This window comes from Phyllobates terribilis, unplaced genomic scaffold, assembly GCF_046119375.1.
Source record: "Phyllobates terribilis strain yellow unplaced genomic scaffold, ASM4611937v1 Scaffold_11__3_contigs__length_659146591, whole genome shotgun sequence".
NCBI lineage: Eukaryota > Metazoa > Chordata > Amphibia > Anura > Dendrobatidae > Phyllobates > Phyllobates terribilis.
In genome coordinates this window covers 563,971,856-563,984,319 of record NW_027362771.1, presented here as the reverse complement: position 1 = coordinate 563,984,319, position 12,464 = coordinate 563,971,856, and the positions used below count along the sequence as shown (strand labels likewise).

The following is a 12,464-nucleotide window of genomic DNA, read 5'->3' as shown; positions in this document are numbered from 1 at the left end:
GAGGGAAGAAGAAGAGGGGGCGAGCGAGCGAGGAGGGAAGAAGAAGAGGGGGTGAGCGAACTTTACCTTGTTCGCTGCAGCAGCCTTTATATTTCACAATGTTCTCGTGGTAGAGGGTCTTCAGTATCCGGATTTCTCCTTTCCAGCTGGTCTCCAGCTGCTGGCTGCAGCCAGACTTCAGGGACTTCACAGCCACCATCTCCCCCGTCCCATCGTTATTCGGGTCATAGCAGTACAGGCTTACTTTTCCAAAGTGTCCCTGGAGGGGATAATGAGAACATCAGTGAGTTTTGAAGGCTTTCTAACCTTTGTGTAAGGCACATGTGCACAGCGAAGCTCAGCCAGCAGCGTATACAGCGAGTGCCGGCTGTGTTATACAGCTGACACTCGCCTGCAACTGCAGCGACCGGAGCTAGCTCAGATTACATCATTTAAACCACCGGGATGCTGGAGCCATTAGCCACAGGGTCAAGTGCACAGTTCATCATCCCCCCAGGCTTGACGCTGCACTGGTGCTACAGAGGCAACGTTGCCTCTGCTTGCACCTTCAGACAGAGCTCAAACCTTTTTTACTATGTAGTTAAAAAAAGACATAACCGGTATCATCACTTCAGTAACTGTACAAAATAATACGATTTTAACATTTTTAAATTTTTCTTTGCAATTTTTTGTAACACGTCATTTTCTCAAATAATGGAATAAAAAGTGATAAAAACATGCATTTCAAAAATATACAACTATGTGGATTAAGAAATACCTCTCCCAGCTCCCGGATCTTCTTTAGATATCGCTTCTGGAACACGGTTGGGTCAGTGATGGAGAAATCAGGACTGATGGAGCTGATGTCAGACAGATCTATGGATGAGACGTGCACAATGGTGAGCACGGCCCAGTAAGGAGGCGACACCTGGGCCTGACCGGTTCTGACCATTGCTCACCGTGGGGCTGGAGCTGGGTCAGGTCTCTGAGTATGGTCCGGAAGGACGGTCTCCCCGAGGGGTTGTAATTATGGCATACACCTATGAGGTCTGCAAGCTCTCTGCAGGAGGGCTCAGGGAGGCCCAACTCCTTTTCGTAAAATCTTTCCTTCTGCAAAGGAAGATGGGAAGACGAGATAAAAAAATAAATAAAAATCTACGCAATTTATTTTTATTTCAAACTAAAATAAATTCTGTGTTGAATGAGATTGTTATATATAAAAATGACAGAATTGTGGTGCCTGTAGTCACCACTAGAGGAAGCTCACTCCTGCTAAGTTTATACTGCACCTATTAGTTAGTGAGCTCCTTCTAGTGGTGGTTGTAAGAAGACAGAATTTCACTATTTAAACTGTTAGTCTCCTGGCTCCAGCAGCCGGTCTTGTCTGTTCACATGCACATCAATTTTCCATAGCAATCATCTGGCTGGGTCATTTGTGATATCTGAGTATTCAAGCAGGCGCCAGCCAGCCCGCCGCGCTCCGCCAGCCAGCCAGCCCGGCGCCAGCCGCGCTCCGCCAGCCAGCCAGCCCGGCGCCCGCCGCGCTCCGCCAGCCAGCCAGCCCGGCGCCCGCCGCGCTCCACCAGCCAGCCAGCCCTGTGCTCCACCAGCCAGCCAGCCCGGCGCCCGCCGCGCTCCGCCAGCCAGCCAGCCCGGCGCCCGCCGCGCTCCGCCAGCCAGCCAGCCCTGTGCTCCACCAGCCAGCCCAGAGTTAAATCCTCCCATTACTTCTTCTAAACCACTTGAACCCGACTCTGCTGTCCTGTGGCACAAGCACTTCTCCGTTCTAAAAAACTGCTCACCAGACCAGGGCCTTCAGCTAATAAGACATCACAAGGACTTTGGCTGTGTGAGGGGAAGCTGAGGAATTGGAACTTTATATCAGTGGAGATCCTATAGAAAAATCTAAACTTCAATCTGAAGAGTCAGTGCATCCTAATGGCCGGTGGATGGCACAGTCTCGGGTCGTGGCCCCTTACCTCAGAAGCTGTCCTTTCCTTTAAGGGCACTTCCCCATTGAAACATATTTCCAGCAGGGTGGTCCCGAAGCTCCATTTATCTGCGGCCGTGCTCAGGTAGGAGGCGTTGCGGACACACTCGGGGGCGATCCAGGGGATCCTGTCCACCCGCTCTGCAGGAAGAACATGACATTAATATGCCGGGCTGTAATACGGTCCTCAGGGCTCACTATATAATCCAGTACCTTCTCGGGACAGCACCGAGAACGTCACTCCGGGGTCACTCAGCTTGATGAATGGAGACGTCCCGTCCTCCAGACCTTTCCTGGCCAGAAGGATATTCTTCGCACAGACATTTCCATGGACCAAACGTTTATCCTCCTGCAGAAACATAATGAGCCCATTTATCTACAGTTTGGGGGATCACTCCAGGACATTATACAGCCCGGTGGAAGTATCCGATATGGTCTTATATATGAAGACACTGGATGAGAAACTGGACAGTATTAGTTTACAGGTTTCACGGTTCATCTCTTCCATAATAACTCTGCTTTCCATCACCTGTCTCATCTATTGCATTATTTTTGTGTCTTATTGTGTATAAATATGTGACTCTTCAGATTTTGTGGTATATTAGCCTGATGAAGAGGCCTGAGTAGTCTCGAAAGCTTGCAATTTGTTACCTTTTTAATGGCTAAGTGAAAAGATGGTATCAACCACTGAGGACTCTCAAATCTAAATATTTTTCTATCTACTGGCTATCACGGTACAAGAATACTGGTTTCAGTGGTGAGAACAAGTCAGATTTTTCATTTTTGACTCTCGTTTATTTTCCTCCCCTTCTTCCAAGAGCCATAACTTTTTATTTCTCCGTATGAAGCCGGATGAGGGCTTGATATTTTTTTTTTTCCCATGCTGGACGATTTGTATGATATTAATTTACCACATAATGTAATGAAAAACGTGAAAAAAAATCCAAGTAGACTAAAAGTGTGGAAAAAAATAAATATGCAATTCTGCCATTATTTTTCTTTTACAATGTTCATTGTACAGTTAAAAAAAAAATAAAAAATAAATAAATAATGAAGATTCTCTAGATCGGTACAATTATTGACAATTATTTTTTTTTTTGAGATCTATAATTTGTTTTTATTTTTCCGTCAACGGAGCTGGCAGAGGGCTCATTGCTCCCATTTTGAAGAAAATAGGATATTTTAGTTTTTGTTTTTCTTTGTAACGACTGAAGAATGCAGATTTCGGCCGTTTTGATTTTTTATCGTATGGGTTAAATAATTTTAGATTTTCATAGGTCGGACATTTGCAGACATGGCGATACCAAATATGATCATTTCTCTTTTTTGGAATAAATTAATGTTTTTCCTAAGTGTGTGATCGCATTAGTGCTTGTCCCCTGATAAAAATGATACTTTTTTTTGTAGAAATCCCATTTGCCAGTCCTGAGAAATCTAGTATAGAAGCCATATGCAAATCAGTTGGAAGTTCAGTAGGGGCGTGACAATGCACTTAGGCTGACACGCCCCCACTGAACTTTCAACCCGATTTGCATATGGCTTCTACACTAGATTTCTCAGGACTGGTACATGGGATCTCTACAAAAAAAAAAGTATCATTTTTATCAGTGGACAAGCGCCTACACAACCATAGCAATAGCTCCATTTGTAAAAATGTGCTGACAGTCTCTTTAGAAACCTTTTACTAGTCCCTCTAGGGTCACCGATCTGGTGACAAGTCCTTTAAACCCTTGAGGACCAGAACAATTGTTTTGTTTTTTACATTTAACTTTAATAGATTTAACTCCAGAGCTGCACTCACAATTCTGCAGGATCAATAATGCACAATGCAGGACTGGGTAGTCAAAGGAAGCAAATACACACCAGATAACTCAGGGCACTTGCCAGCTGTCTGGCCACTGTGAATTTCCAACCAGCAGAGATCAGAGATTTATCCTTGCGCAGGCAAACGTCCAATGGGCCGTGTTCAACGAACTCCTCCACCATGATGTCTAATGTGAGATGAAACGGAGGAATGGATACAAGTCTGTGGTATACAGCGCGCGCTATTCACTGCAGGTGTCGGACACTACTCACTCTCAGATTCCCGGACACAAACCCCATGGACAAACACCAGGTGGATGTGGGATACCTGACTCATCAGACTCGCAGTCTCGAAGAAAGCCTGAAATGCAAAATAAAGGACAGTAAGCTGCTAGAAAGCTGGAGATAAACGTCGTTGTACTCCTGCTCCTCCTCGACCTCCCATGTTCAACAGTAAAACAGCTGGCTGCAGCAGGATCCTCCCCCTACAACTTCCTGCATGTGACTGTAGGACAACCAAATGCAGCAGGATCCTCCCCCTCTACAGCTTCCAGTGTGTGACTGTAGGACAACTAACTGCAGCAGGATCCTCCTCCTCTACAGCTTCCAGTGTGTGACTGTAGGACAACTAACTGCAGCAGGATCCTCCCCCTCTACAGCTTCCAGTGTGTGACTGTAGGACAACTAACTGCAGCAGGATCCGCCCCCTCTACAGCTTCCAGTGTGTGACTGTAGGACAACTAACTGCAGCAGGATCCTCCGCCTCTACAGCTTCCAGTGTGTGACTGTAGGACAACTAACTGCAGCAGGATCCTCCCCCTCTACAGCTTCCAGTGTGTGACTGTAGGACAACTAACTGCAGCAGGATCCTCCCCCTACAACTTCCTGCATGTGACTGTAGGACAACCAAATGCAGCAGGATCCTCCCCCTCTACAGCTTCCAGTGTGTGACTGTAGGACAACTAACTGCAGCAGGATCCTCCTCCTCTACAGCTTCCAGTGTGTGACTGTAGGACAGCTAACTGCAGCAGGATCCTCCCCCTCTACAGCTTCCAGTGTGTGACTGTAGGACAACTAACTGCAGCAGGATCCGCCCCCTCTACAGCTTCCAGTGTGTGACTGTAGGACAACTAACTGCAGCAGGATCCTCCGCCTCTACAGCTTCCAGTGTGTGACTGTAGGACAACTAACTGCAGCAGGATCCTCCCCCTCTACAGCTTCCAGTGTGTGACTGTAGGACAACTAAATGCAGCAGGATCCTCCCCCTACAACTTCCTGCATGTGACTGTAGGACAACTAACTGCAGCAGGATCCTCCTCCTCTACAGCTTGCAGTGTGTGACTGTAGGACAACTAACTGCAGCAGGATCCTCCCCCTCTACAGCTTCCAGTGTGTGACTGTAGGACAACTAACTGCAGCAGGATCCTCCCCCTCTACAGCTTCCAGTGTGAGACTGTAGGACAACTAACGGCAGCAGGATCCGCCCCCTCTACAGCTTCCAGTATATGACTGTAGGAGAACTAACTACAGCAGGATCCGCCCCCTCTACAGCTTCCAGTATATGACTGTAGGAGAACTAACTACAGCAGGATCCGCCCCCTCTACAGCTTCCAGTGTGAGACTAGGACAACTGGCTGCAGCCATCATATGTCACTTCTTTCTACAGTTAGTGTGCCTTTAAGAAATAGAGATAATAGAGGACAAGCCAGTGTCAGTGGATGGTAACTGTTTTGACTGGTGTAGGGTGTTGGGGCCGAATTGGGCACACTGGTGCCAGGATGGAAGGTAAGGAGGACAGCACCACAGATGGTCAGTTACAGAAGTGCACGCACAATACTCACCAGTGCTATATCTTGGTGACTGGGATCCAGCACTTTGAGGACCACACGTAGATCACAGGAGTTATTGTTCTGTTCCCGGTAATCATAGTCGAAGTCGTGCTCGCCGCCACCGCTCACTATGAGAACCCCCTCGTAGATATTTGTACGGGTCCCCTGACCCAGGTGGGATTTCTGCAAAGACATGTACAAAGTGACACTCCATGAGACGTGACATCATCCACTACGCTTAGCCTAGCAGGGGATGGTGGGGCCAGAAGTGACGATTCTATAGATCACTCCATACTGTAAGCTGGAGGAAAGGCTCAGATCCTAAAGATGTCAGGTCTGAGGCCCAGGAGAGGCGACAGACTGCGCCTCGTGCAGCAGCGTGCATTCACATGCAGAGGGAAAACTCAACAGCCACTGAAGGGAGGAGCGGAGATAACCCAGTGGCCATAGTCTGACATCTACAGGAAACAAAAGTACCCATAATGAATCCTTTCATTAGGAACATCCCCTTTAAAGTCACGTACTTGTGTGATCTCGTTTTTTCGGATCTGGTGGAAGCTGAGCTGACTCAAATTTAGATTCCTGGACAATGCGTTCTCCTTGCCGCTCTTCCCTTTCCGACAAATGGTTAAGTTGGAAACTTCTGGAGAAAAAAAAAAAAAAAAACACTTATGGAAATGATCAATGTAAAAAGGCGTTAATATTATGCCACTGCCCCGGGGGTCTATTATAAAGGGAACTACATAATATAACGGACGTCACATTGTATGGCACTTCTATTCTGGAAACAACTGCTGAATTAGCAGACTTTCTAGATTATCAGAGGTTACTTTAACCCCTTCTTGATATACATGCCATATAGATGATTAAAAAAAACAAAAAAAATTACGGCCCTTAGAAGGAGAGAAAAAAAATGTAATTATTAAAGAAAAAAAATATATAAATATATAGTCGGGCAGGTCATCAAAGGGTTAAAGGAATCCTACGGAACATGTATAGTCAGGTCATCAAAGGGTTAAAGGAATCCAACGGAACATGTATAGTCAGGTCATCAAAGGGTTAAAAGGAATTCTACGGAACATGTATAGTCAGGCCACATAAGGGTTAAAGGAATCCTATGGAACATTCTTTAATTTTTTCAATTTTTTTTAAAATTAGCCGTCCTACCGCTGCCAACCACCAGAGGGCAGGAGACCCAAGTAAACAGGTGCCAGCTACATCTATGGGGCCGACCAGCTGATTTCCCCAGGACAAATCTACTATATAATGGTCTTATCCCGTCCGTCCGGCGTTGCTCATTGGTCCGGCAGCGGCCAATCAGCGCCCCGGGATTTCAGAAAAAAAATGGCGGCCGTTAGCGGCTCATCTGCGGGACGGAGCTCAGCGGCGTTGCAGCTGGGAGATTAGCGCCGCGAGGCGCTCATCTCCCGGCCGGTACCAGCAGAAGGACCCCGACCGCCAGACCCATCTGCGGGACGGAGATGCAGCCGGGAGATGAGCGGCGCGAGGCGCTCATGTCCCGGCCGGTAGCAGCGGAAGGACCGCCGGCGCCGCTGACCTCCATGCGGAAGGGAGGACCGGGGAGCGGCGCTGTGGGTCGGGATACTTCTGCTGCGAGCAGTCGCTCATGTCCCGGGTTCTCGCAGCGGAAGTAGCTGCACAGGCAGCGGTGCTCCCCAGTCCTCACTAACACGATTCCGCTCCCCGCTCCTCACCAATACGATTCGCTGATTGGGTGCGCTCTCCGCACGCGACCAATCAGCGAGATTGGCGCCAAATTTAAACAATGCTCTGCTGATTGGTCGAGGCTGGCGACCAATCAGCAGAGCGATGCAGAGCGGGGTTTAAATTGGCCCCAAAGTCGCTGATTAGTCGCGTCTGACGGACGCGACCAATCAGCAGAGCGTTGTTTAAATTTTGCGCCAAAATCGCTGATTGGTCGCGGCCGGCGGCCTCGACCAATCAGCGATTTTGGTGCCAAATTTAAACCCCGCTCTGTATCGCTCTGCTGATTGGTCTCGGTCGGCGGCCGCGACCAATCAGCAGTATTGGCGCAAAATTTAAACACCGCTCTGCTGATTGGTCGCGACTAATCAGCGATTTTGGTGCCAAATTTAAACACGCTCTCCAGTCCTCACTAAAACGGTTCGCAAATCGGTCGCGGCCGCCGCCCGTGACCAATCACCGATATTGCCGCCAAATTTAAACACCGCTTTGCTGATTGGTCGCATTAGGCAACCGCGACCAATCAGCGATTTGGGCGCCAAATGCAAACGCCGCTCTGCTAATTGCGCCCCGTCGGCCGCATACCTATTCTAGAATATCCGATGCGTTCGAATCGGGCCACCATCTAGTCCTATAATATTGATCTGGTCCAAACTGCAGCATTATCCACAGCACTGTTTCGTAACAATGAGTCAGCAGCATCTGATGTGAAAGACGGGCTTCTCAGCGCTTGTACCTCCAGATTTTGGCAGGACACAATGCCTGACATGGAAGACCTCCTGGCCAGACTTCAGCTTGCAGCCCCGCAGGTTGTCCGTTAACTCTTTGACGCTGGTGAAGCCGCGGTCCCACTGCTCCAGTGTGTACACATCGTCCTCTTTATCTATCCGGAACTGTTTATTCTAAAGGAGAAAACGAAAAGCAAAAATAGAATTTAAAAAAAAAAGTAGAAGATTCGGAAATAGCGCCACATTTGATTAGAGGTTGTTGCTGGTACTGCAGTAGTCATTGGACCCAAGCTTTAATATCAGACAAAGCCCAGAACAGAAGTGTCGTCGTTTCCCACAGGCTCAGTGCAAGATATGTGTCCCTTGTGCTCTTGCACAGACTCCCTAAGCACTGAATGGTGAGGCAGAGCGGCTCTACATCACTCTGCCTAATCACAGGGAGAAATTTGCAGCCGCACAGTCCTGTCCATCTCCTCCCATGCCGTAGAGACAAAATTGCCTCTGCTAGCAGAAAACGCTCAGTTTGGGCCAGGGGTGCGATCAGTTGCTGGTCCGATCGTTCAGGCTTCAGGAGCACAGAGCCCACCCGGTAATGCAAAAGCTGGGAGGCAGAGCAGCAGAGCGCTCCTGAAGATGTGAGATTAGAAGACCCCTTTAAACTCCCTCTATCACCAAGGATGTCGACACCAACATCTTTCCGGCCCCCAGCCCGCCATGGATGCAGGCGGCATTATCCCCCTTTTCCGGAACCCCAGCCCGCCATGGATGCCGGCGGCATTATCCCCCTCTCCGGCCCCCAGCCCGCCATGGATGCCGGCGGCATTATCCCCCTTTCGGCCCCCAGCCCGCCATGGATGCCGACGACATTATCCCCCTCTCCAGCCCCCAGCCCGCCATGGATGCCGACGACATTATCCCCCTCTCCAGCCCCCAGCCCGCCATGGATGCCGACGACATTATCACCCTCTCCAGCCCGCCATGGATGCCGACGACATTATCCCCCTCTCCAGCCCCCAGCCCGCCATGGATGCCGACGACATTATCCCCCTCTCCAGCCCCCAGCCCGCCATGGATGCCGGCGGCATTATCCCCCTCTCCAGCCCCCAGCCCGCCATGGATGCCGGCGGCATTATCCCCCTCTCCAGCCCCCAGCCCGCCACGGATGCCGGCGGCATTATCCCCCTCTCCAGCCCCCAGCCCGCCACGGATGCCGGCGGCATTATCCCCCTCTCCAGCCCCCAGCCCGCCACGGATGCCGACGACATTATCCCCTTTTCCGGCCCCCAGGCCGCCACGGATGCCGACGACATTATCCCCCTCTCTGGCCCCCAGCCCGCCATGGATGCCGACGACATTATCCCCCTCTCCGGCCCCCAGCCCGCCATGGATGCCGACATTATCCCCCTCTCCGGCCCCCAGCCCGCCATGGATGCCGACGACATTATCCCCCTCTCCAGCCCGCCATGGATGCCGACGACATTATCCCCCTCTCCGGCCCGCCATGGATGCCGGCGGCATTATCCCCCTTTCCGGCCCCCAGCCCACCAGGGATACTCATGTAACAAGAGTGTTCGGCCAAGCAGGACATGCACGGTACGGTGTAGCTAAATTCTCGCCGCCAGTGAATACAATATTGTTTCCATACGGTGTAAGCAGAGATGTGGCGGTGGGAGCGGCGGCTCCCGGCATTACTGACCTGGTTGGCGCCTTTTACAGTCATGATGAGCCGGTTGTAGGTGAAGGCGCTCCAGCGGATGATGTACAAGCCGTCCGCCTGCTCTTCGCGCTTCAGCTTCTGGACGACATACTGCTCCCTGTGATAGTAACAGATGGGCAGCAGCGGTATTCAATAATGTTCATACATGTACAATTAAATCCCTGTAATCCGGCATCTGATAATCTAGAAAGTCCGACCATACGGCTTTAGAATATATATATTTTATTTTAAAATAAAAAAAGTCCGTTATGTGATTTGTAAGAGCGATTAATGTATATGACGGCGTTAACTCCTTCAGGGCAATTTCTGCCATCAAAAATCTAATTTTCAGTATGCAAGAGATGAAAAAACCGAACTCAACCCCTTCCCACCCTATGCCCATAATGGCACAACCCTCATATATAAACACATACTGTAGGGGTCCGTGAATCCCATTGACAGCGCTCATCACCAGGCGCGGAGGGGCCACCTCGTGGCACAGGTAGTGGTTGGAGTCTGTGGTGAGCCTGAAGAAGCCGTCTACCAGCGAAACAAAGGACAGAGCCTCTTCATATGAAGGCAGGACGATCTCCTGGAGACAAGACGGAGGAAGAGGACGATGGTTACCATAAAACATCGCTGTGGCGGGAGTGCAAGGTCATTCCCAACAGCAGGGGGCGCTCACCAGGCATCGGTTGTCCTGGCAGTTCATGCTGACACGGCTCTTGCTGATGACAATGTGGGTGATATCCTGGAAGTCACAGAACGGCTCCCACTTGGGCTCACTGGCTTCTCTCGCCGCCGGTTTCGCCGCCTTCGGTCCTTTGTTGCGGCTTCTCTTGGTGAAGTAATTTCTATGATGGCCGCTCTCTGCTGCCTCCTGCAGGAGAAAGAGAGAAAAAAATAAATAAATAAAATATGGATGAGAAACAAGAAAGTGCAAATAACGATATGGAAACGTGTCCTGTAGGAAGGGGCAGTCATCTGATTTTCTGTAAAGCTCATGGGTGGAAGCGGGAAACCAGCGGTGTGCCGCTTACACCGTGGCAGGGCGCTTTACAGCAGCGCTGCGATCTCACCAGCATGTGCCGCAAAATGTAAAAACACAGATCTCAACGATTCTAGACCTTTCTAAGCTTGTGTGTGCACATGGCTTTGTCAGGCGGTTTCTGCATGGAGCCCAAATACCTGATACAAAGAAACAAGTTCACAGAGTTTTATTTAACCCCTTTACCCCCGAGGGTGGTTTGCACGTTAATGACCAGGCCAATTTTTACAATTCTGACCACTGTCACTTTATGAGGTAATTACTCTGGAACGCTTCAACGGATCCCCCTGATTCTGAGAATGTTTTTTCGTGACATTTTGTACTTCATGATTGTGGTAAAATTTCTTCGATATCACTTTATTAGTGAAGAAAACTGGAAATTTTGGAAAATTTAGCGATTTTCAAACTTTGAATCTTTATGTCTTTAAATCAGAGAGATATGTCACACAAAATAGTTACTAAATAACATTTCCCACATGTCTACTTTACATCAGCACAATTTTGGAACTCAATTTTTTTTTTTTGTTAGGGAGCTATAAGGGTTAAAAGTTGACCAGCGATTTCTCATTTTTCCAACAAAATTTACAAAACCATTTTTTTAGGGACCACATCATATTTGAAGTGATTTTGAGGGGTCTTTATGGCAGGAAATACCCAAAAGTGACACCATTCTAAAACCTGCACCCCTCAAGGTGCTCAAAACCACATTCAAGAACTTCAGTAACCCTTCAGGTGCTTCACAGGAATTTTTGGAATGTGGAAGAAAATAATGAACATTTAACTTTTTTCACAAAAATGTTACATTAGACCCAATTTTTTTTTATTTTCGCAGGGGTAACAGGAAAAAATGGACCCCAAAAACTTTTGTGCAATTTCTCCTGAGTACGCCAATACCCCATATGTGGGGATAATACAGTGTTTGGGCGCACGGCAGAGTTCAGAAGGGAAGGAGCACTGTGTGACTTTTTGAACGCAAAATTGGCTGGAATCGAGAGCGGACGCCATGTCGAGTTTGGAGAGCCCCTGATGTGCCTAACAGTGGAAACCCCCCACAAGTGACCTCATTTTGGAAACTAGACCCCTCAAGGATTTTATCAAGGGGTATAGTGAACATTTTGAACCCAGAGGAACGACACAGAATTTGAGAACATTAGGTCATCACATTGAATAAGTTGTCATTATTCTTGAGCGCAAGTGCTCGCTACTTGAGTTTGCATCGGGTACTCAGGTATGCACCATGTATCGCGTGTGCTCGAGTGACATGCTCGAGTCCCTGCTCCGCATGTTTCACGGTTATTAGACACCCAAAAAAAAAACATGCGGGGGAATCGCTCGTGCATGGCAGGCAATCCCCACAAGATTTTTTTTGGCCGCGAAGAATATGGAGTGGAGACTCGAGCACCCGCGATACTCAATGCATACCCGAGCACCCGATGCAAACTCAAGTAGCGAGCACTTGCACTCAACACTAGTCGCCATATCGTCATCTTTTTTTTTTTTCCTTTACTTTTGAAAAAAATCCCAATCCTAACCCCAGAGTTTATTTTTTACGCCGTTCCTCATGCGGTATAAGTAGTTAGATGACTTTATTCTTCGGGTCGGTGCGATCACAGAATCATATGGGGTTTTTATGACTGACAGCTGTCACTAAAAGACGTATTTTTTT

The 12,464-nt window shown here is 48.8% G+C and overlaps 1 protein-coding gene across 2 annotated transcripts in view; it reads right to left on the bottom strand.

Moving 5' to 3' along the window:
- TYK2 (tyrosine kinase 2) overlaps positions 1-12,464 on the bottom strand; it is a 30,586-nt gene that overhangs the window by 6,283 nt on the left and 11,839 nt on the right. For both annotated transcript variants that reach the window (XM_073654091.1, XM_073654092.1), the window contains 13 exons: positions 10,436-10,630; positions 10,185-10,342; positions 9,751-9,868; positions 8,063-8,228; positions 6,126-6,244; positions 5,614-5,784; positions 4,046-4,133; positions 3,833-3,960; positions 2,183-2,318; positions 1,959-2,110; positions 939-1,089; positions 758-855; positions 67-259 (listed from right to left, as the gene is read on the bottom strand). In XM_073654091.1, the coding sequence (XP_073510192.1) occupies positions 67-259; positions 758-855; positions 939-1,089; positions 1,959-2,110; positions 2,183-2,318; positions 3,833-3,960; positions 4,046-4,133; positions 5,614-5,784; positions 6,126-6,244; positions 8,063-8,228; positions 9,751-9,868; positions 10,185-10,342; positions 10,436-10,630 (1,873 nt within the window). The remainder of the gene's footprint in view (positions 1-66; positions 260-757; positions 856-938; positions 1,090-1,958; positions 2,111-2,182; positions 2,319-3,832; positions 3,961-4,045; positions 4,134-5,613; positions 5,785-6,125; positions 6,245-8,062; positions 8,229-9,750; positions 9,869-10,184; positions 10,343-10,435; positions 10,631-12,464) is intronic.